At 41.1% G+C, this 24,389-nt stretch overlaps 1 protein-coding gene and 1 long non-coding RNA gene across 9 annotated transcripts; both read left to right on the top strand.

Moving 5' to 3' along the window:
* The first annotated feature begins 483 nt into the window (after positions 1–483).
* LOC127291806 (uncharacterized) lies at positions 484–15,585 on the top strand. 8 transcript variants are annotated; one of them, XR_007844733.2, is made up of 6 exons: positions 9,793–10,845; positions 11,122–11,214; positions 12,166–13,428; positions 13,948–14,191; positions 15,005–15,126; positions 15,257–15,585. It is a non-coding gene; the product is annotated as an uncharacterized lncRNA (long non-coding RNA). The 8 variants fall into 8 exon arrangements; XR_007844735.2 differs by having other exon boundaries at positions 15,005–15,143; XR_007844734.2 differs by having other exon boundaries at positions 14,993–15,126.
* A 162-nt stretch (positions 15,586–15,747) lies between these two features.
* On the top strand, positions 15,748–21,063 carry LOC127291805 (phosphoribosylglycinamide formyltransferase, chloroplastic). Its single transcript, XM_051321132.2, has 5 exons — positions 15,748–16,410; positions 16,504–16,615; positions 17,037–17,213; positions 20,442–20,568; positions 20,778–21,063. The coding sequence occupies exons 1-5, from the start codon at positions 16,098–16,100 to the stop codon at positions 20,889–20,891; spliced, it is 843 nt and encodes a 280-aa protein (XP_051177092.1). The 5' UTR covers positions 15,748–16,097; the 3' UTR covers positions 20,892–21,063.
* Positions 21,064–24,389: the final 3,326 nt, after the last annotated feature.

Here is a 24,389-nt window from a genome sequence, read left to right as displayed (position 1 = left end):
CACTACGACAGCATATGATACGAAGAACAATGCTAACCCTAACATATCTAAGATAACTATGTTGCTCGCCATCAAAAAGGCTTCAGTACGAGCAACGCGTGAACAACATGAAGCTTATGCTGCCTAGATCGCAAGATGCGATCTAGGCAGCATGATGCTTACCGGTAGAAACCCTCGAGACGAAGGAGTTGGCGATGCGCCGAGATTGATTTGTGGTTGAACGTTGGTTGTTGTTTATTCCATAAACCCTAGATACATATTTATAGTCCATGGGACTTTCTAACGTGGGAATAATCCCAACCGTGCACGAGACAAACTCTAACTAACCGACACGTATCCTAATATGTTACAGATACATGGGCCAACTAGCCCACACTTTGCATATAAAGGCCGATTCACATATTTCTTCCATGTATATTCTTCAAATCCATCTTGATCGCGGCCCACCTCTGACTTGGTCAAATTCTGGTGATAACAGAAGCACCCCCAACCCCAAGAGGTTTATGTTTTTGTTTCTCGGGGTGTTATTCTTTCCTAATTTTAGTGTACATTTTTATCCCCTTAAATATTGGTCGATATCTAGAAATATGGATCCTTTGAATGCAGTAGTGGTTGGTTCTTCAGGAAATTACGAAGGCATATGATCTACAGTTTGTCCAACATGTTCTCTGCAGATGGAAGGGATTCTATCTAAAGTGAGAAGTCTAAAAATGAATCTGATGTTGGGCAAGCTTTATAGGATATCTAGAAATAACTGTACAGCTGCCATATGTATAAGGAAGTGTTTGAGGTACAACATAGCAAAGGATTTGTTTCTACGATCATGAATGAATTATATAACTATATTATGTCTGAATTATAATATAAAACTGTTATAGGGTTTCAGTATATGGGTTAATCATTTTTATGTCTGAGCATCATTGATTAGTTTTGATGGTGGTTTTATTATTAGGGAATTTTAAAGTGACACTATTTATTTATATTATACAGTGTTTTGCATGAGAGTATAAATTAGGATATTACTCGCACATACATTTGAAAATATTGCTTAAAAATATCAGGTCTGAGGCGTGTATGCTATTTAAGAAGTGTTTTCCTACCTTGGAATCTTGTAGCTGTAGTTGCTCCTGAGCTATGATATGATATTTTTGAAGGAGATATGCCCTAGAGGCAATAATAAAGTGGTTATTATTTATATCTTTATGTTTATGATAAATGTTTATATATCATGCTATAATTGTATTAACCGAAACATTAGTACATGTGTGATATGTAGACAACAAAGAAGTCCCTAGTATGCCTCTTCAACTAGCTTGTTGATTAATGGATGATTAGTTTCATAATCATGAACATTGGATGTTATTAATAACAAGGTTATGTCATTGTATGAATGATGTAATGGACACACCCAATTAAGCGTAGCATAAGATCTCGTCATTAAGTTATTTGCTATAAGCTTTCGATACATAGTTACCTAGTCCTTATGACCATGAGATCATGTAAATCACTTATACCAGAAAGGTACTTTGATTACACCAAACACCACTGCGTAAATGGGTGGCTATAAAGGTGGGATTAAGTATCCGGAAAGTATGAGTTGAGGCATATGGATCAACAGTGGGATTTGTCCATCCCGATGACGGATAGATATACTCTGGGCCCTCTCGGTGGAATGTCGTCTAATGTCTTGCAAGCATATGAATGAGTTCATAAGAGACCACATACCACGGTACGAGTAAAGAGTACTTGTCTGGAGACGAGGTTGAACAAGGTATAGAGTGATACCGAAGATCAAACCTCGGACAAGTAAAATATCGCGTGACAAAGGGAATTGGTATCGTATGTGAATGGTTCATTCGATCACTAAAGTCATCGTTGAATATGTGGGAGCCATTATGGATCTCCAGATCCCGCTATTGGTTATTGGTCGGAGTGAGTACTCAACCATGTCCGCATAGTTCACGAACCGTAGGGTGACACACTTAAAGTTGGATGTTGAAATGGTAGAACTTGAATATGGAATGGAGTTCGAATATTTGTTCGGAGTCCCGGATGAGATCCCGGACATCACGAGGAGTTTCGGAATGGTGGGAGAATAAGATTCATATATAGGAAGTCATATTCCAAGTTTGGAAATGATCCGGTGCATTTATGGCAGGTTCTAGAAGGTTCTAGAAAAGTCCGGAAGAAATCACCATGGAAAGTAGAGTCCCGGAGGGACTCCACCTTGCATGACCAGCCAACCCTAAAGGGGAGGAGTCCATGGTGGACTCCCCTAGGGTGGCCGGCCAACCCCCCTCATGGAAGGGGGGAATCCCACCCCAAGTGGGATTCCCACCTTGGGTAGGTTTTCCCACATATGAGAGGTTTTAGTGTTGGGGTCTTATTCGAAGACTTGGACTAGAACTCTTGGTGCTTCCACCTATATAATGAGGAGGAGAGGGAGGGGGCAGCCACTCTTTGGCTCAGCCTTGGCCGCACCCCTTAGAGGGCCGGCGCCCAACCCCTCTCTCTCCCCAAACCCTAGCGGTCTCTCTCCTCCACCACATCCCGCACGCTTAAGCGAAGCTCCGCCGGATTTCTCCACCACCACCGACACCACGCCGTCGTGCTATCGGATTCAAGAGGAGCTACTACTTCCGCTGCCCGCTGGAACGGGGAGGTGGACGTCGTCTTCATCAACAACCGAACGTGTGACCAAGTACGGAGGTGCTGCCCGTTCGTGGCGCCGGAAGCGATCGTGATCAAGATCTTCTACGCGCTTTTGCAAGCGGCAAGTGATCGTCTACCGCAGCAATAAGAGCCTACTCTTATAGGCTTTGGAATCTCTTCAAGGGTTAGTCTTGATCATCCCCTCGTTGCTACCGTCTTCTAGATTGCATCTTGGCTTGGATTGCGTGTTCGCGATAGGAAATTTTTTGTTTTCTATGCAACGTTATCCAACAGTGGTATCAGAGCCGTGTCTATGCATAGATGGTTGCACGAGTAGAACACAATGGTTTTGTGGGCGTTGATGCTCTTGTTATCTTTAGTTTGAGTACTTTGCATCTTTGTGGCATAGTGGGATGAAGCGGCTCGGACTAACTTTACATGACCGCGTTCATGAGACTTGTTCCTCGTTCGACATGCAACTTGTATTGCATAAGAGGCTTTGCGGGTGTCTGTCTCTCCTACTATAGTGAAGATTCAATTTACTCTTCTATTGACAACATTAGTATCACCGTTGTGGTTCATGTTCGTAGGTAGATTAGATCTCTCTCGAAAACCCTAAACCACGTAAAATATGCAAAGCAAATTAGAGACGTCTAACTTGTTTTTGCAGGGTTTGGTGATGTGATATGGCCATAATGTGATGATGAATATGTATGAGATGATCATTATTGTATTGTGGCAACCGGCAGGAGCCTTATGGTTGTCTTTATATTTCATGTTGAGAGGTATTTCAAATTAGTTGTAATAGTTGCTACATGAGGTGAACAACCATGAAGACAGCGCCATGGACCTTGACGCTACGCCGACGATGATGGAGATCATGCCCAAGGATGATGGAGATCATGTCCGTGCTTTGGAGATGAAGATCAAAGGCACAAAGACAAAAGGGCCATATCATATCACATATGAACTGCATGTGATGTTAATCCTTAATGCATCTTATTTTGCTTAGATCGCGACGGTAGCATTATAAGATGATCCCTCACATTAATATCAAGATAATAAAGTGTTCTCCCCTCGTATGCACCGTTGTAACAGTTCGTCGTTTCGAAGCATCTCGTGATGATCGGATGTGATAGATTCAATGATTCACATACAACGGGTGTAAGCCATGTTGCACACGCGGAATACTTGGGTTTGCTTGACGAGCCTAGCATGTACAAACATGGCCTCGGGACAACGGAAACCGAAAGGTTGAACACGAGTCATATGGATGATATGATCAACATGTTGATGTTCACCATTGAAGCTACATCATCTCACGTGATGATCGGTTTTTGGTGTAGTGAATTTGGATCGTGTACCACTTAACAACTATGAGGGATGTTGTATTAAGTGGGAGTTCATTAGTAATTAGATTAAAACATGAACTAATTATCATAAACATAGTCTGAGTAGTATTTTGAATTAATTTTGTAGTATTGGCATCCGTTTTCTACCATGCGCTAGTCTTGTAATTGAGATAGAAATACTGTTAAAATCTGACAAGAAACTTTACGGATTGGTACCGTATTGTTAAAGAATCAAGAATTGATTAAGTCCTATTTCAAACTTTTAGTAAACCTCACATTGTTGATTCAAAGAGCTATGGTTTCAATTAGTACCTAAAGTTATCTTGTCTCCGTGAAACTTGAAGTTCAAATCTGTTTGAAAAGTAAGGAGCTGAAAATTTAGTTTTCAGAAATAATCAAGGTATGAGATATATGTGATATCTAAGACCTTATTGCAAGATGATAGAATAAAGTTTGGTGAGACTACATAAACTCATAAGTTTTATGGGAATGTACGAAGGTTGAAGACGCAAGGCGTCACAATCCTCCAACTATTGGGGCACTAACGATATTCGCATATCCATGAAGTGACCATCCTTAAATATGCACCGTTACTAAGACTCGTCGTTTCGAAGCATCACGTGATGATCGGGTGTGATAGATTCTACGTGTGCATAAAACGGGTGCAAGCTAGATTTGCACATGCAAATACCAAGGTTAAAACTTTACGAGCCTAGCATGTACAGACATGGTCTCGGAAAGTCGTCATGATATGATGGATAAAATTATGAGTGAAATTGTTCATCATATTACAAAGTTACTAATAGTGAAATCTGGAACACTTGTCATATGATGATCAACTTCAAAGTAAGAACCTCAAGGTTATTGGTATTTGACCAACAAACCTAGAAGTTAATGATGTTGAAGTGTTTTTCTGAATAATGAGGAAAGCTAAAAGAGAAACTGCAAAAGATATTTTGGCAAAAAGAAAAGAGAAGACTAGAAAGTCTAGCTCAGGTGTATATAAATGATATACATGTAATGGTTATATTCCTAGTTAACTCACACTATGAAATTCTTGGGTATTAGTACTATATTGGTTGGTATGAAGTGTCATACAAAACAACGCAATACAAGAATACAATGGCCTAAGTGACTGACAAGGAATATGATAGGAATGCACGTCACGAACAAAAATAAAGTGTTATTATGTTCGTCATTGGCATTCTATCTAGCCCTTAGAATTTATAATAAAGAGCTTAATAAATTGTTATTTTGCTCTGGTCAAATAAAAACAATGAGTTGTTTAAATTATGACATTACTCCATGTACGATGGATAAGTTATTATAAATCTTAATGGTGAAACACACATACATAACACTGACGCTAAAATGCCATAAGGCAAATGATTTGAATTCCACTTGTTTGTGGAACCACCATTTAGGTCATGTTAGAAAGGAACGCATGAAGGAACTCCATGCAAATGGATTTTTGGAGTCATTTGATTTTTGAATCATTTGGCGCTTGCAAATCTTTTCTAAAGAGAATGATTAAAATACCGTTCGTAGGCAAAAAGTTGAACGGGCAACTAACTTAGTGAAAAATACATGATGATGTATGTGGTTCACTGGGCATAGTTGTGTGCGGGAGATTATTCTACTTCATGAAAACTTTCAAACAATGAATTGAGTATATATGTGGATATATTCAATAAGGAAAAGTTTGAAACATTTTGAATGGATTCAAATAAATTTCAGCATGAAGTGGAAATCATCGTAATAGAAAAATCAAATATCTATGATTGGATCATGGTGGAAATATTTGAATTACGAGTTTTAGCGAACATCTAAGAGAGTTATGAAATTGTTCTACAACTCACGTTTCTTGGAGTATCATAGTGATGATGAAGTATCCGAGAGATGTATCCAAACCTTGTTGGATTAATGATGAGATAAAATATTATGATGCCATTATATTTTTGTGGATTATGCTTTAGTGACTACCGCTTTTACACTTAATAGAGCATCATCATGATCCGTTGAAATGACACCATACGAGTTATGGTATGGGTATGAATCCTAATAGTCTTTTCTTAAAATTTTGGTATGCATAGCATAAGTAAATAAGTTTACAACCAAAATCGGATGAATGTCTTTGTTGGTTATCCCAGAGAATTGATTGGGAATTCTTCCCACTATGTAGACAAAGACAAAAGTGTTTGTCAATGTTTCTTATTTCCAAGAAATTGTTTCTAGTGAAGTATTTGAGTGGGAGGACAATATAATTTGATAAGGTTTATGAACCTGAGCATAATGATCAGTGTAGCGCAGCATCGGAAATTGATTCCGGAAGCGACCACGATGATCATGGCTCCCATGACTACAAAGTGTTTTAGCCATGGAAATCGAAGTAAATATTGAACCTTGTAGGTATGGTTTACTTTGTGATCAAATAAATGATTTGTGGACAAAGGATTGATTATGAACAATGATAAACCAACTACAAACAAAGAAGCTATGATGGGCCCTGACTCCGTTAAAATGGCTATACGCCATGAAATCCAAGATAGATGAATACTTTTTGAAAGTAAATGGATCTATAAAATTGATGGACTTGGATGAAATATCCTTGAAGAAGCTTGACTTGTCGAAAAGTTGTTTACGACAAAGTTCAAATAGTTGACTACAACAAGATTAGATCTTCCGTAGCAATGCTTATAGTCTATGTGGAGTATTCTAGTAATCACTACATATTTCTTTTATGAGATATGTTAGTAGGATGGCAAAATACATTACTTATCAGAAGTGTGTATTAAAGGTGTATACAAGATACAACCAAGAGTTTTGCTGGTCCGTGGAATACTAGATAAGTATACGAACTTCAATTGGATGAAGTAAGTATCACGGAGTTAGAATCTTCACCAGATGAAATAGTCAAAGAGTTTTTTGATTTCATCAGAGACGATGAAGAGGCTTGCATTTGCAAGAAATTAAGTGGGAGCGCTAAGACATATTTATAATACTTTATGTAGTTGACATATAGTTGGTTATAAATGATGTAATTATATACTTGATTAAAAGGTTTCATTGAGAAATTAATTTCAATGAAAGGATATGGACTGAAACATATCTAGTGTCAAGATCTATGAAGATAGATTGAAACACATAATAAGTTTAAGTCAAAGTACATAGAATGGATATTGAAGTAGTTCAATATAGAAATATTAAGAAAATGTTCTTGTCATGTGAAGGATTAACAAGACTTGAGTGTGTCTGACACTCGATGAGTAAAAACACATGAGTGATTTTAGATCACGAATAATATGTACACAATCAGATATCATGTGCTATAAAGTGTTATGAGCATATACCAGAATGATTCATATGATGATCACTGGACAACAGTAAGAATATCCTTGAGTACTTTAGAAGAACTAAGGATATATATATATATATTTTTGTATGAAGAAATGACAAACAAATCGCTGTAAGGTGTTACACCGATATTGATTTTGTCACATATAAAATATAAATTCAATCTCAAATTAGACTAAGTATTGTTTAAAAGGTAGCACAATGAGCTAGAAGTTGTCTATGCTAGATTTAGAAGAGTTCTAAATATTGTGACGGATTCTACAAAAGAAGGCAGAGTATGTCATTGTTTTGACAATGACAAAGGATGTTAAGTCAAGAGGTTCTTTGAGAACTTGGTGTAGTTCCGAGTCGAACTTTGAAGCTATATTGTGTGTGACAATGTTAGTGACATATTTCAGACCGCGGAATTAAGGTTCCACCAGAAGACCAAACATATTAAATGCCGACTCATTTGGAAATGAGTGACGCGTTGAGACGCAAATGAATTACAAAATACATACGGTTCTGAGCATGTCAGATCCGTTGACTAAAACCTCTCCCGTGAGCAAAACATGATAAAGCACCGGAAGGCCAAGGTGTTATATCTTTACAAATGTAAACTAGATTATTGACTCTAGTGCAAGTGGGAGACTGAAGGAGATATGCCCTAGAGGCAATAATAAAGTGGTTATTATTTATATCTTTATGTTTATGATAAATCTTTATATATCATGCTATAATTGTATTAACCGAAACATTAGTACATGTGTGATATGTAGACAACAAAGAAGTCCCTAGTATGCCTCTTCAACTAGCTTGTTGATTAATGGATGATTAGTTTCATAATCATGAACATTGGATGTTATTAATAACAAGGTTATGTCATTGTATGAATGATGTAATGGACACACCCAATTAAGCGTAGCATAAGATCTCGTCATTAAGTTATTTGCTATAAGCTTTCGATACATAGTTACCTAGTCCTTATGACCATGAGATCATGTAAATCACTTATACCGGAAAGGTACTTTGATTACACCAAACACCACTGCGTAAATGGGTGGCTATAAAGGTGGGATTAAGTATCCGGAAAGTATGAGTTGAGGCATATGGATCAACAGTGGGATTTGTCCATCCCGATGACGGATAGATATACTCTGGGCCCTCTCGGTGGAATGTCGTCTAATGTCTTGCAAGCATATGAATGAGTTCATAAGAGACCACATACCACGGTACGAGTAAAGAGTACTTGTCTGGAGACGAGGTTGAACAAGGTATAGAGTGATACCGAAGATCAAACCTCGGACAAGTAAAATATCGCGTGACAAAGGGAATTGGTATCGTATGTGAATGGTTCATTCGATCACTAAAGTCATCGTTGAATATGTGGGAGCCATTATGGATCTCCAGATCCCGCTATTGGTTATTGGTCGGAGTGAGTACTCAACCATATCCGCATAGTTCACGAACCGTAGGGTGACACACTTAAAGTTGGATGTTGAAATGGTAGAACTTGAATATGGAATGGAGTTCGAATATTTGTTCGGAGTCCCGGATGAGATCCCGGACATCACGAGGAGTTTCGGAATGGTCCGGAGAATAAGATTCATATATAGGAAGTCATATTCCAAGTTTGGAAATGATCCGGTGCATTTATGGCAGGTTCTAGAAGGTTCTAGAAAAGTCCGGAAGAAATCACCATGGAAAGTAGAGTCCCGGAGGGACTCCACCTTGCATGACCAGCCAACCCTAAAGGGGAGGAGTCCATGGTGGACTCCCCTAGGGTGGCCGGCCAACCCCCCTCATGGAAGGGGGGAATCCCACCCCAAGTGGGATTCCCACCTTGGGTAGGTTTTCCCACATATGGGAGGTTTTAGTGTTGGGGTCTTATTCGAAGACTTGGACTAGAACTCTTGGTGCTTCCACCTATATAATGAGGAGGAGAGGGAGGGGGCAGCCACTCTTTGGCTCAGCCTTGGCCGCACCCCTTAGAGGGCCGGCGCCCAACCCCCCTCTCTCCCCAAACCCTAGCGGTCTCTCTCCTCCACCACATCCCGCACGCTTAAGCGAAGCTCCGCCGGATTTCTCCACCACCACCGACACCACGCCGTCGTGCTGTCGGATTCAAGAGGAGCTACTACTTCCGCTGCCCGCTGGAACGGGGAGGTGGACGTCGTCTTCATCAACAACCGAACGTGTGACCAAGTACGGAGGTGCTGCCCGTTCGTGGCGCCGGAAGCGATCGTGATCAAGATCTTCTACGCGCTTTTGCAAGCGGCAAGTGATCGTCTACCGCAGCAATAAGAGCCTACTCTTATAGGCTTTGGAATCTCTTCAAGGGTTAGTCTTGATCATCCCCTCGTTGCTACCGTCTTCTAGATTGCATCTTGGCTTGGATTGCGTGTTCGCGATAGGAAAATTTTTGTTTTCTATGCAACGTTATCCAACAATTTTATCAATATTATGTATTTGGTTCTTGAAAAATTAGGAGAGTATATAAATAAGAGTGCTCAAATCTTGCTAGCAAGTGCCTGTTATGATTCATGTGAAGATTATTTCTTTGGGGGTAACTAACTCAAAACCTCAGATTGTTTATCGACTGACAAATAATTGGTAAGGCATTCTACGAGGCACTGTTTGCCATGTGGTGTGGAGTGTTATCGTCTGATTTTTTTAGCTTGTTATAGTCTAGAGCGTTTCTCAAATAATTTTTGGAATGGATTTTGTGCAGATTTGCAGCGAAGTAACTCCCAAAACTTCTTTGCAGCAAACTAACTCAAAAACTCATTTTTATTTATTTTCTCTTCGTAGATAATAATTTTCAGATACTTGCTACTTATAATCTCAATCATATATATTTTTAAGTCATTGTTCTCTAGGCCATCATATTTTCCTAAAGATGGTATTTCAGTTTCACGAAAATCATTGTTGCCTGTCATATAAGGATCAATTACTTCATTCAGTTATTGAACATTTGAAATGGACTATGATTTTGCAAATTATGTTTATATTTTGAATATGTAGATTGACATTCAAGTCCCTCAGGGATCCCTTTGCTAATGAAGCATCACTACCTTGTTGGCTATACATGACCGTGCATGTGTTATTCCTTTATGCAAAGCAATCAGCTCATTCTTGGCTTATTCTGAATGCAGCTGTCTGTTCTTTTGCAGCTGATGAAGAATTTTATTAGATCTCAATTTTCATGAAAGCTTCACTGATTCCACAGATGGGAGTCATGTATCTTCCAGCTTTGTAATGCTATTTTTTAGTGTGGGTTTTTCTTGACTGCTCTTAGTTGAGTGCTAATTGCTAAGCCATTATCTCAAGCTGAGTATGGTTACCTCTTGCTAATTAATGCCATTATTAGTTATTTTCTAATTGTTTATCCAGCTCACAAGAGGATATTTTTCTAAAATCCGTGAGTTGTTTCTTTTATCTTGCAGCTTTTGAACAGAAACTGCAAACTTAACTGAACTAACATATAAACAGGATTCAGAGGAGTAAGGTTAGTGCCTCTTGCGGTGGGTTGTTTGATTTGTGCTAGCTTTGTTCACCAGATTCAGTAGTGTATTAGTTATGTTAGTATTTTTTTTTACAATATAGATGTTGACGTTGCCTCTTCAGATATGTTTTCTGCCCTTTTTTTGCAATAGAGTGACTACAAACTAGATGTGGCATGTCTTATTAATCAGTATTCACACTATATCTTTGCTGTCAGAGATGTTGTGACTGCATCTTCAGTTTTTTGTCGCTAAATTGGATTTTTTACCATCTTTACCAGCAACAGCAAGGGGCCCTGCATTCTCTTCTACTCTCGCTGTGCTGGTTTCGATGCGACGGTACAGGACCTTGACAGTGCCCGCTCAACCTAAAGGTTCATCCTCCTCCTCCTCCTCCTCCTCTCTCTCTCTCTCTCTCTCTCTCTCCACTGGCTTGGTGAGGAATAGTACTGTGTCTTCAAAATTCCAATCAATGTTTTTTGGGAAAGGTAGGTCGAGCCGTACCATAGTAAGGAAAGGTAGGGCGAGCCGCTATTGGTTTGGACATGCTTTCCCCTGCTTGATCTGGTTTTCCGCTGCAAAGGGAGGTCACCACGTGTTGATACGTTAAGAGTTGTCGGGCCTGCTGTGCAAAGGACAAAGTTGGCTCCTGATGGTGCTATCTGTTCATATATAGACCATTCTTTCTACTCTGAGGTTTGGAACTTAGTTTTGCTCCATTGTCTCGCTGGCTCACTATTTCAACCATCCACTCCATCTTCAGTGCACTTCTCTACTATTGTGTTGAGATTTAGTTGATAATCTGCATCATGTGTCACCTATCTCACAATAAAAACAATGGTTATTGAGCCCCATAAATTTCACATGATATTCTGAACCAGGACTCTGTTATCTAAAATTTGCAATGATAGATAAGAACCTACATTTACAAATGGAGCAAAGTATCTCTTTTGTTGCTTTGGAAACTGATGAAGATTTTCCTTTGATTCTTGAACACAGAAATTTTGCCTCTCTCAAAATCGGATATTCTGTAGTAGATTTTCTCAGATACTATATAATCGATCGGAAACTTTATGTTTGAATCCCATTTGCTAATAGACATTAGTCTATGTGCTTAGAATATCTTTAAACTATAAAACCTATTTTACTCACTTTTCCCTGCCAGTGATTAGATAGACGATCATGAATTGGCCAGTATGTTAGTAGAATATATTATTTTACTTCACTCTTCATGCCCTTATTATGATAATTGAGATTTTGATTATAGATTATCTTGCCAAAGCCTCACTACGAATTATGGTGTAATTTCCTGACGGTAAATGTAGATAACCTTATCATATCATGCGACGGACTTCATTTCACCTCGTTTGGAAACAAGATTTTGTTTGACGAGGTGCTCAAGATGCTGGAATATATTGGTTTTAACCAGAAAATTCTCTGGTCGGATCTCCCACTGTTCCTTGAAATTGACCCAAAAGACCCATTGAAAGCATTGGAAATTTGAACAAGGTACTTTATGGTTCGATTAATCATAAGGCAAGCTCTGCTTGGTTTGAACTCTTGTGTATTTATCATGGTATTTGGAACACTTTATGCCATGGGCGAGACATGTTTAGAAGATGTGATTTATGTTCCATGTATTCCGTAAGAAGTGATCATGCCATTCTACGGTTTGCTAGCGAAAAACACAGTGAAGTTAAATGGAATTTTCTATTATTTTCCTGTACATTCGGTAAGGTGAAGAGAAGCTTTGGTTTCTGTTGCATTTGAAGACGAACATTAGTTAATGCCCTTCCAGTTATTTTATTTGGAATGATAAATATCTTTACCTATTTTGGCTCAAATTAAATTGTAGGTTCTTTCTATTTGATTCAGTTCAAATGGTTAATAATGCCTTTCCATTATTTTGCTTTTTAGCTCCTATTACAGAAATTAATCCTGTATGAAAAAAATATGATATTGGTTTGTAGGCCCCCCTTAATGCCTTCATTCTTGTCCGGGCTATTTTCCAGACGAGTCTTGACCTTTTTCCTACTAAAATCTGATCATCTGCCATATTTAGAGATGCGAACTAAATAACTCTATTTTCCTATAACGTCATATACATTTTATGCCTCTAAATTAAATGAGTACAATGTTCTTTGACAATGGATTTTGCTTCCTCCTGCATAAATAGGCACGTCACGCAGCTGTGCTTATGATATCAATCTAACATATATTGATTCTTTCAATTACTGACTTCTCGCTGCTCTCTTTCACACCCATCTGCCTTCTTCGGGTTGCTCTTTGCGGAGTCCCCAATAATTTTTTGGGTATCTAAGTTCATTTCTTTTAACAATCCCAGCTCCTTCGTTGCAAAGTAGACCATGATACATCGCTCGAAAAAGATTCTCCTTCTTCAGTTCCTCACCGTGATATGTCTTCCCAATCCCATAGGTATCGATCATTTTTGCTCTTAATTGTCTTGGTTTGTAGGTTGTAGCTGCAGGATCAAGATACGTGTATGGACACCTCCGTCTTCATGACTCAATGGGAAATTTGATGAGGTCAATAGACAGATCCAATTCACTTGCCTCGCCGCAATTAGGGTAAAGTAACAATCACATCTCTATTCTTATTTGGGAGTTTCGTGTTTTTTTGGATTTTCAACGTGGCGGTGGATTCATTACCGTTGTGGTTTGGCACTTTGGGACACACATGAGATGTCGATATAGCTCCGATCCAATGCCATACAGAGGGTTGTTCCATAGCATGCTAAACTTCAGTTAGTTGGCAAACCATGTTGACCTGGCTTGAAAAGTAATGTTGCTACTTCCTTTCAACCGGTTTGGTGGCTAACTCTTCAATCAAGTTATCAAACTAAATTGGGAAGGTCTATTCTCAATGATGCTTTGGTTTTTCTCTATCTGTAAGAAGAATACACAAAACTCCTAATGATTATAAAAAAAAAGTTATAAGATTTGAAGATGAAATGTATGTACGCCTTTTGCCAATTTGTTTTGTTGTTTAGCCCGTGTTTTATTCATTCATCTATCAAGAGAGAATAAATGGTTTTAATAATGCCCTTTTTATTTATAAGATATATTATATAATTTTTCATTTTTAAGGTTTGAGTGTTTGTGCTGTTACAACGGTTTGGGGCAACTGCTGACAATTGCGACAATTGCAAATCTCCAAGATCGTGTTTGCAGTGGTTTGAAGATCATCGATGAGCCATCGAGGTGAAACCTTTCAGCCATTACTGCTTTCATGCAGGTGTAAATTCTTTGCTATAAGCTGAAGCTCAGTATGGGTTGTGTCGCTAGGACTATGTCACACATAAAGAAAACACTTTCTACCATTGCCATGAAGGTATAGCTTTCAGATTATCTCTTTGGTGAATTTCATGACTATGATATCCCTAGCTAATACTTCCATTGGATTGGATGCTACACTATGAGAATTTTACTTTTGAGATGGATCTGTGTAATATAAATATTTGTTGAGCCAACCTATTGACTACAGAAGCTATACTTCTGAGATGTGTTTGTGTAATACATTAGTTAAGACCTATTGTTCCAGCTGTGCTTGATCCCTACGGTTGTTTTGTATCCATTGCTTTGAATATTATGTGAACCTGATGTACGTTAATACAAAAATATGTCAATGATACCATAAACGTAACATTTCTTCTCCTTAAATTAATAAAGTTGTCTCTTTTCTAATATGAAACCTCAATTTAGTGTAATAGACCACACAATGCAAACTTGTAGAAGCGAATGCAGAACGACCAAGCTAATCGGTTTGAAGCCACACCACTAATCTACTCATTTGTTATCTAGCTGATCTATATAAATTCTTAACATAACATTTCACTAGCCGTCTACTATGTATGTAGGGCTTGGGAGGCAAGGCCAAAATCTTGGATGCCCCATCTATAAAACTTTGCACTAAAATTAAACCAATGGTATAAATGTTTAATACATCTTTTTATAAAAGGTTTATCATCTTAATTTCATACTAATGATATGGTTTTATAAAAGCTAAGAAATGTATTGAGAAACTGTCAGAGTAAGCCCATAGTTTATGCCTTGAGAAACATATACTTATGTCTTCATGGGGTTCATTTGTGTACATGACACTCCTTAAGTTCATGCTACTGATCATGTGTAGGTAAATTTTCAGTTCAATTATTCAGAACCATCGATTAACTGGAATGTTCACCGGCCGAGTGACGAGGTTGAGATGTCTCTGCTATAGCGCTATAGTGAATAGGAAGATTCATTCTTTTGTGGATCAGGGTGCCCGTAAGTTCTAATGGCAAGTGGTCTTTGAATTAGTTTTGAAGCAATGATAGAAGTGTTCACTTTTGTATTTGGTTCATAGTTGCTTCAAATGAACTGATATGTCAGTATGTATTCATGTACTTGCGAACAGATTCCGCAGCGTCAGCTCGGGAAGGTGGCACGACCATGGCGGGAAGGGACGAATTGATGTGGGAATCGCCCGTTGAAGGTCCGCCACGTCCGCCCACCCCTGCCTGTCCAAAATCTTTGCACCGTTGTACCGCAGAAGACCATGGAGCACCACCCAAAAAAGCGACAGACTAATGCAAGAGATGACATGTTGTGTTATTTTGCTCCTTTTCATCAAACGGATAATTATTCACTAATTCAGTTAATGCTTGCTTGTTATTGACATTTACAAATATATACAAAATAAATATTGGCAAAAATTTCACGGGATCGTGCGCCAAGGCGCACATTAAAATCTAGTAGATATAGATTAGGTATAGACTTTGGAGCAGTAAGTATTTATCGTCAAGTCAGAACAGTCCAAAGAATAGCCCACTTACAGACAAGAATAGCCCACTTACAGCTAATGAGCTAACGTACTCTACACTGGCCCGGCCCATATACGATAAAAGTACTCCAGCCCAGGCGCCACCGCCCACGCCGGCCAACTCCTCCAACCCTCGCCGGCGTCGCCGCCAGTTCGCCGGTTTGCCACTGTACGTTGCCCCTAGTCCGCACCGTGCGGCGTGCGCCGCCATGCGCCCTCTATCTCAGTATCTCTCCCCTCGACGCGTGCATCTCCTGGCCGTGCGCCGCCTGCTCGCCACCGCCCAACGCCGGCCAACTCCTCCCTTGTACTCCATCCTCTCCGGCTGACCACCCTCCACGATTTCATCTCCCTCCTCTCCAGCCAACACTGATCTTTCGACTGAATCTCCCAATCTTTCTGACCAGAGCCCAACACCGAGCATCGGAATCTCCCCATGGAGGCGGCCGCCGGCACCGGGCTGCGGTGCTCGCTTAACCCTGTCCCCAACCCGCGCAAGATAAGCGCGCGGGTGCGCTTCACGACCAAGCGGCAGCCATGTGCCGCCACCTGCAGGCCGTTGCTGCTTCGTCCGAGCGCGAGCGCATACACGGCGGCGATTGATAGCGGAGCTGGTGGGTACTCCGGGGCCAACAAGAGGCTCGCGGTGTTCGTGTCCGGCGGGGGCTCCAACTTCCGGTCCATCCACGAGGCAGCTCTCGGTGGAAAGGTGAACGGTGATGTGGCTGTGCTCGTCACGGATAAGCCAGGTGAGGATTCTATGCTTGGTTGCTTCCTGCCTGCAAGCTTTGGACTGTGCTGTGGATTGGTGGTTTCTGATGCGGGCAAATGGAATGCTTCAGGCTGCGGTGGTGCGGACTACGCAAGGTGCAACGGCATACCGGTGGTTGTGTTCCCCAAGTCGAAATCAGCGCCGGAGGGGGTGTCGACCGATGAACTTCTCAATGTTCTCAGGTTGTTGGTTCTGTTGATCTCTCATATAATGGCTGTGATTTGTCATTTTGTAGTAGTTTATACTTTTCATTCATTGTGCAAGAAAAATATCCTCTTCATGCTTCCGCTTCTAGTCTGATTGTAAAATGCACACATACAACTTCTGATTTAGGATGGGCTTTCTATTATTCTATACCTCAGATATCTATCTATCATGTTCTGATGCTGCTAGCTGAGATATGGTACTCTCTTGTAGGCGCATGAATTTGTGTTCATAAGTTGTTTCAGCGTGAATATCCTGACCGAAACCCACTGTCTACAAGCTGGTTATATTTATTTTTTCCCAAATGCACTCATGGACTTCGGTTTGCCAATTGGGAATATTGTATTTCATGACACATGCAGGATGTGTTAACTCATGTTTATTCCTATTGTGAAACAGGGATCTGAAGGTAGACTTTGTTCTACTTGCTGGTTACTTGAAGCTCATACCTGGTGAGCTAGTTCAGGCGTTTCCCAGATCCATGCTGAATATACATCCTTCACTCCTCCCAGCATTTGGTGGGAAGGGTTATTATGGTTCCAAAGTGCATAAAGCAGTTATTGCATCTGGAGCCAGGTACTTTACATTTTGTCTAGCACATTCCAACATCTTGCATTCCTATCTCTAATCACCTGAATGAAAATGAGTATTCAAAGAAAACTACCGTGTAAGCATTATTATTTGTCGTCTTGTGATAACTGGTCAAGCTGATTTTTTTTTCCTGCAAACATGAGCACAGATTAATTAATCAGGTAGTGGCATACAATCGTTGATCAGGCAAACAAAGAGGAACACCGGCACCTTGGTAACCCAGTAGTTCAGATGGCATTCACCTGATGCTCTTTTAGCACACAGGTGTGGAGCTTCATTACAGCAATGTTTATCATACAGTTGGAGTATGAGTCTAACGACTAGTCTATGAGTCTTAACTTGACTGTCGACTAGCTTGTTCGACTCGACTAGTTCATAGAGTCGAGCGACTAGTCATGGACTAATCTTGATTAGTCTTAGTATTTGGGTCGATTGACTCAATTTGGGCATGAAACAGTGAGCAGATCAGCCCGTGGGATCGAAAGTTAGAACACTAGCTATTTCCAGGCTAGCTCCAGAGCAAGCCTCCTCACCTAGGACCAGGCAGCCGTCATCGCGACGCCCTCCCTCTACTGGTTATGCTCCTATCTGGTTGCCATATATATACTAGCTACTGCTGAAGTACATGTTGACTAGTCGAGCAGTAGCCTAGACTAGTCACGACTAGTCTATGAGTCGGTACCCTGACGAGATTTGCTGACTACTGCTTGACTTGTTGACTTGTAATCCTACACAAACTCAATAGAAAGTAAGCTGCTAATAAGCTCCTTGATCTCCTTTATGAATGGCGAGATTTCAGAACGGAGAAGTGTCTTGCTTTCGCCAGAGTTGCACCAGCTGGGATGAGTCGCTCTTGAGGATGACCTTGTGGTGCCTCCCAGCCAGAACTAGCTGGGGACTATCTGCAGCTGCTGTAGCCTCCACAGCCAGTATAGAGGCCAAATGGTCAACCATAGGCACGAGCTACTAAAAGACATCAGAATCCCTAATAAGAGCCCCTAAAGCACCAGAACCATTAGAGGAGATGTAAAAGGCATCAAAATTCACCGTGACAAAGACCAGTTTCGGTTGTTGCCACTGAACATTGCCTGATCAAAATGCAGCAGTCGGTAGTGTGGAGGTTTGCTATCAGCCTGAAGCAAATCAAAGGCTGTGTCTCCTGCCCACTGCAGAAAACCCCAAGGAACATTGCCACGAGCCCTGTCATTTCCGCAGGATTTTGAATAAGACCACAGACCCAAAGCACCTGAGAATGAGCAGCACTATTCGGGATCCAAAGATCACTAGTAAGCTTGCACATGCATACGTGCTGTCAACTATTGATCAATATGCCTAAAGTCACAAGTGCAAAAATAGAAATATACAACTCTGAAATTTCCCCTTCCAAATAGTCAATTATAAACATTGCATTCATGCACCTCCCTGGCTTCTGAAAAGAAGTCTCCTTTGATAAATTCAAAATAGATGCTTTATTGTAGATTATGAGACGTGCGTTGCACTCACATGTATCGTAATTTGCCGGCTCCTTGCAAATTATATTACTTCTTGCAAAGTGTCGATCATCATCCATTGGACCCTAAATTCTTACACTAACTGAAGTAATTGTTTGCTAATCAACTCAACATCTAACCAAAAGTTTGAAGGAACCAAATATCCAATTTTATAGTTGCCTTGCATTTGGATTGTCTTCGAATGTAAATACTCTGTTGTAGCAACAGAAAAATGAAAGTCTTCCCATTCCCCCATAAATGGTGCTATATTCATATGCAGCTTCTTACCTCAACAAGGTGAGATGACCACATAAGCATGTCATTTGTTATAGCTGATAAGTCATCGAACAAGAACAGTTAGTACTAAGGGTCTAAGATATACCGTGTTTACATATAAATCATGGACATTTGAAAGTTTACATGAAAGCTAACCTGCTAGGCATGCAAAGTTCATTTTAACTCTCTTGTTGCTAATTGTTGGGACTAAACCACACATCCTACAATAAATGTCCTGCAACTGCAAAGTTAGACATGTGTGCACTGATGCAGAAGCATTCCCTCAAACACCGGCCGGACCACCCAAATGACCAGGACAAATCTCCCTGTTACATATTTTTACTTGCCAATGGAAGCTAAACACAACTGCGCTGGTACATAGGTAACCTAAGCCCAAAATTCAGGGGCGGTCTTAACGCGCGAGGGGAGATGCTTGGAGCATGCCGGACGTGAGCGACCTAAGCGTTAAGTGCTTATCACGTGCAAGGGAACTAAATAATCCATCTCACCTATAGTTTTAGCAGTCATAAGCAAGAAAATGATCACAATACTTGTATTTCAAATAGCACTTCCATGAGTTTCAAATAGAAGTATAACATGATCATCCCATCAGCAATCTAAGCCAGTATACGATATTAAACCTATTTGTAGTTCAAATCATGCAAGAATATATTGTTTTGATAAAATTACTGACTTTTCTCTGATTTTCACTTATTGTGCAATGCAGATTTCACCTAAAACCTGCAGAAATTTGTTTGACATAGCTGAATATGAACACACATAACTAATTATTATATAGTAAAATGAAGTTAATCAACCTTGGGGAGTTTCCAGATCGGTTAGAATCATACTTTGCTAATATTGAACATACAATCTAGCAATGAATTGGTCAGGACGGTCGTCCTCGGTGGTGGTGGGGATTCTGGATCGCAGCAGACCTCGTGTCTGGCTCCCGCGTGGCCATGACGGTCATCATTGGCGTCGAGTCGCTGGAGGATTTGGCATGTTGCTGCCATCCGCCTAATGCTTGACGGTTTCATTGGTGATGGCTCTGCCCGAGGTGCTTGTTGTGCTCGCGCGCATCCTCCGTGGCAGGAACACGCCCTGCCTCTCCATGCTCGCATCTCTGCTGCGCCTGCTCTTCAGCTGGGGTGAGGTTCGGCCCGCATGGAAGCAGAAGCATTTAGGGTGGCGGCAGTGAGCCGGTGATACCCTACAGTGGTTGTGCTCTCGGGTGGATAGGAATCGGGAGGGATCTAGGTTTTGGGGCGATGGGAGGCGGTGGATTACTCTTATTAAGTTGAGGTGCTAATTGTAGCGACTGGCACCGTGCTGTCCTTGTCAAGTTGATTTGTTTGATGAAAGCATTGGTTGCTACACTATTAGCAGAGTTATCTTCCATTTTGAGATTACCTGTTTTATTTTATGATATTTTCCAACCATGCAGATACTCAGGACCAACTGTGCACTTTGTGGATGAGCAGTTCGACACTGGAAGAACTTTAGCCCAAAGAGTTGTGCCTGTTTTAGCCAATGATACACCAGAACAATTGGCTGCAAGGGTTCTTCATGAGGTGGGTCTTATGTGCTGCTGAGGTTCCCCCCTGTAGCTGCACACTACATTATTATGCTTATTTAACACTCCCTCGGTTTGTGTCTAGATACATGTGTATGTAGACAAATCTGTGTCAATTAATTTGGAACGGAGGAACTATTTCTTAACTGCCAATCTACCACTGGCTTTATATTTTTTTTCTGTTGATTTATTAATCCAACATTCCAGGAGCACCAAGTTTATGTTGAAGCAGTTGCTGCCTTGTGTGAGGACCGAATCGTGTGGCGGGAAGATGGTGTCCCGCTTATCACAAGTCAGGCAAACCCCAATGAGTATATGTGATAGTTCTCCTGAACACTAATGAAGTTTGTAGCCCCGTGTGAAGTGCCATTTTTCCCCAGGGCATGGAGTGAATTCATACGGCTTGTCTGACTGAGTGAAATGAATGTCTGATAAACATAATATGTTCCCTGCACTTTGTTCTGCTCATTGTGTGGTTTGGCTTTGATGATAATCTGTGCCTCGGACAAAGTATTTAGAGGGTATTCCACTTACTAACCTTTGCATACGACATATCTAAGTATCTTCTGTCAGTTCCGGTGCTATCTTTCGTCACGACTTTGATTTTCTTGCCACTTTGACATTCTAGTTTATGCGAGAGGGATAGAAGAGGACGTGGTGCAAATTTTAGCCATTCCTAGAGTCAGCGAGGTTCTGGCGTGTCTTCCTCCATTTTTATTGTAGTTACTCCATTTAAGTATTGAGTTAAGGTTGTCAGATGATTCTTGGAGCAACTACAACGGTTTGCTTCTTTTGCCATCTCAATTTGTTTTCAATCCCGAGGAAGATGGGTGGTTGGCTAATCGTCCATGCAAGCTGTGATTCTTTTCAGTCGCAGATTGTGGTTGTCGATGCCTAATATTTCAGAATGACCAGACTACTGAATCTATGCATCAGGGCCACGTACAGAAACATGATTGGAGGGGAAAGTTCAGTTGCATCATCTGAGGAATACAAAACCACGTCCAGTATTATGTTTTGGGTCATTGGCAAAACAATTTTTATTTGATTGTTCATAAAAATACAAGTACTCCGATCCATAAAAAGTGCAGGGGATTTAGTACAAAGTTAGTACAATTTTGCAGTAAATCTTGGACTTTTATTATGGATCGGAGGGAGTACTAAATACTTGAAATAAGAGTGAAACAACTGCAGTTTCCAAAAGACTTGCAGAATTGCTGTATTCTTCTGAGCGTTAACAGGATAATTCTTGCTAGTTGCAACCCCTGTATATCACTACCTTTTGTGCTGTGTAGCGGCTGCAGAGTTGATCCAAAAAATTATGTGATGTGACCAGTGTCAGCGGCTCAGCACCCAGTTCTGTAGGACTTGCAGTACTTGTAGCCAGTGGCGTCAGCCCTAGGCGACGTGTGAAGGGTAACCAGCACCGTGGTAAGCTGGCTTGAGATGATCTTGTCGCAGGTCTAATTGAGCGAGCAAGAGACACAGACCATAGATGCCAAAACTTAAAGACGAGTTACGAGAATGCCCGGCTTCAAACTTGTGCCAACCTCCTTCACAAGAAATACGAGGTATACAATCACCAAACAAATCTTAAGACTAGACTAAGCACACAAATGGTTCGCACAAGCTATTCTAGCATCGCAACATTATTCATATGTTGGTTGACTTTGTTTTCTTTTTAAGAAGAATAATTTCCTCTCATTAAAATAATTATTAGGGTTGCTATTTATGTTCTTTGAGAAATAATTTCCTCTCATTGAATCTTATTAACATTTAATCTCCTTAATTAATAAGTGTGAGATCATGTTGACCAAGGTCAATACTTCACATTTATCATTTGAGAAAAATGATTTAAATGAGGTACTACACCTCATGCAATTTAAACACTACTATTGCAACAATTTAATATCTCAAAGTAATCAAGTATGAGGTTCTATATCTAAGAGCATTTCCTCATATTGAATCACTTGAGACAAAGATTTAAATGAGAGGAAACCTCTCATACCATTTAACAATTAATTTTGGGGTAATTTAAATGGACTAGAAATGACCACATGCCATTTTTTTGCTCTAGCCCATGATCATGCAAACAACTATGTTATGTTTTTTACACCTTCTTCGACAGGGCTCGCCGGAGAGCAAACCCTACCAGCGGCCAGGGGGTTGCGATGGGAGGCTTACCAGCGTCCAACAAGTTCGGCGAGGCGGGCAATCGATGTTGTCGATGACGGCGAGTCGAAGGAGGGTCGCAGCGGCTCCAGGGGTGCTCGGGATCGTCGGCTTCGTCGAGCTACTGCAACGGCGGACTTCGGCCAAATTCCGGCGAGCTGGTGTGCAATCGGAGAGGGGAAGTGGTCGAGGAGGTTCAGAAGGGAGAGGGGAGCAAGCTGGTGTGAAGAAATCGTCCATAGGGTGCCCCCTTTTATAGGGTCCAGAGGTGACCGTGGGGCGCGGGGCAGGTCAATGGTGACGACGGGGCTAGAGGTCACGCGGGGCTAGGGGAGTGGCCGCATCGTGTAGGCGATGTCGAGGCGGACACGAAGAGCGTCAGGGCGCTGAAAATGGAGCACAGGAGCGTCGTCGTCGTCATCGTGTACCTGGGTACTGTGGCGGACGGTCGCCGACGATGGCGTCGTCTACAGGGCGCGGGCGAGCCAGTGAGGATGTCCTGGAGGTTGCTGGTGTCGCGGAGGGTCCGTGGGAGAAAGGAGGGAGCGAGAGAGGGTGTGAGGCGACGAGGCGAGCAAGGGTACTGGCGCGTCCAGAGCGTGGTCATGCACGCTCTGGCGCGTCCTGGGCGTCGTGGGCGCGTGCGTGTACTGGCGTTATCGGCTTCTCCTTGGCCAGGGCTCGCGCCAGTGGGTGCAGGGGAGTGAGGTAGGCCTATTTGGCAAGGTCAGAGAGAGAGAGGGGAAGAGAGGGGGCAGGTGTGGCATGGTGGTGATCAAGTGGCCGGCATGGTGGTGGCATTGGATCTTGTGTGCATTGTTCTTGGTCTCTGAGGGCATGGCATTGTTGTGTGAGGTGAGGCTGGTGATTTTGACAAGGTGAGCAAGGTTGGAGAGGGCTAGGGTGTGCACATTGGATCAATGCCAAAGTGTATGTGACATAGGCAAAGACATTGGCATGGCTTGTGTCATGGTGATCATGGCAAGACTAGGTGAGGTCATATGGGAGTTGTTAGGGTACAATGCACTATAGAGGAGTACAAGAGAGGTGGGGTGAGGTAGTGAATAGTGGGTGGAATAGTGGTTGTACTTCTAATTTACTCTATGTGATCAACATAAGTGAGATGCAAAGGTCACATTGGTGTTTGAAAATGGCCAAATTTCTTCATAGGAGTGATCTAAATAATGGTTGGCATCTATTGGTGGCATTGGTTTGAAATTTGGAAATGGTTTGTGAAAATTCTAAAAGTTGGGGTAATCTAGAATCTGTTTCAGAGTTGCCACTTTGCATCCTTATACTAAGCAATAGAAAAGGAACTAGTCAAAGTGGTCAACACCAAAAGTGTTCATCTTGATGAGGTATTGGATGAGGTGCAAAGAGTTGGGAGAGTTTGGTTTAAGAATCTCTTCATCCAGGGGCTCAAAGAGGGTAATATGTTAAAATTGCCACATGTGACCATTATCACATGTAACTTAAATTTGATTTTTCTTTTGATTTGATTTTGGTTTCTTTGATGCAAAAGGGATTCTTTTGAGTTTAGATGAGTTTCCAAACCGTTGGCACAAGTTAATATGGCCTAGGTTAAAGATTTTTAAAAAATGGCCATAGGCCCATATGTGAGGTTTTTGCAATTTCACCTTTCTTTTT

Source organism: Lolium perenne, chromosome 4, assembly GCF_019359855.2.
Source record: "Lolium perenne isolate Kyuss_39 chromosome 4, Kyuss_2.0, whole genome shotgun sequence".
Lineage (NCBI taxonomy): Eukaryota > Viridiplantae > Streptophyta > Magnoliopsida > Poales > Poaceae > Lolium > Lolium perenne.
Note: the sequence above shows the minus strand (reverse complement) of the source record. Positions and strands in the feature narration are given on the sequence as shown.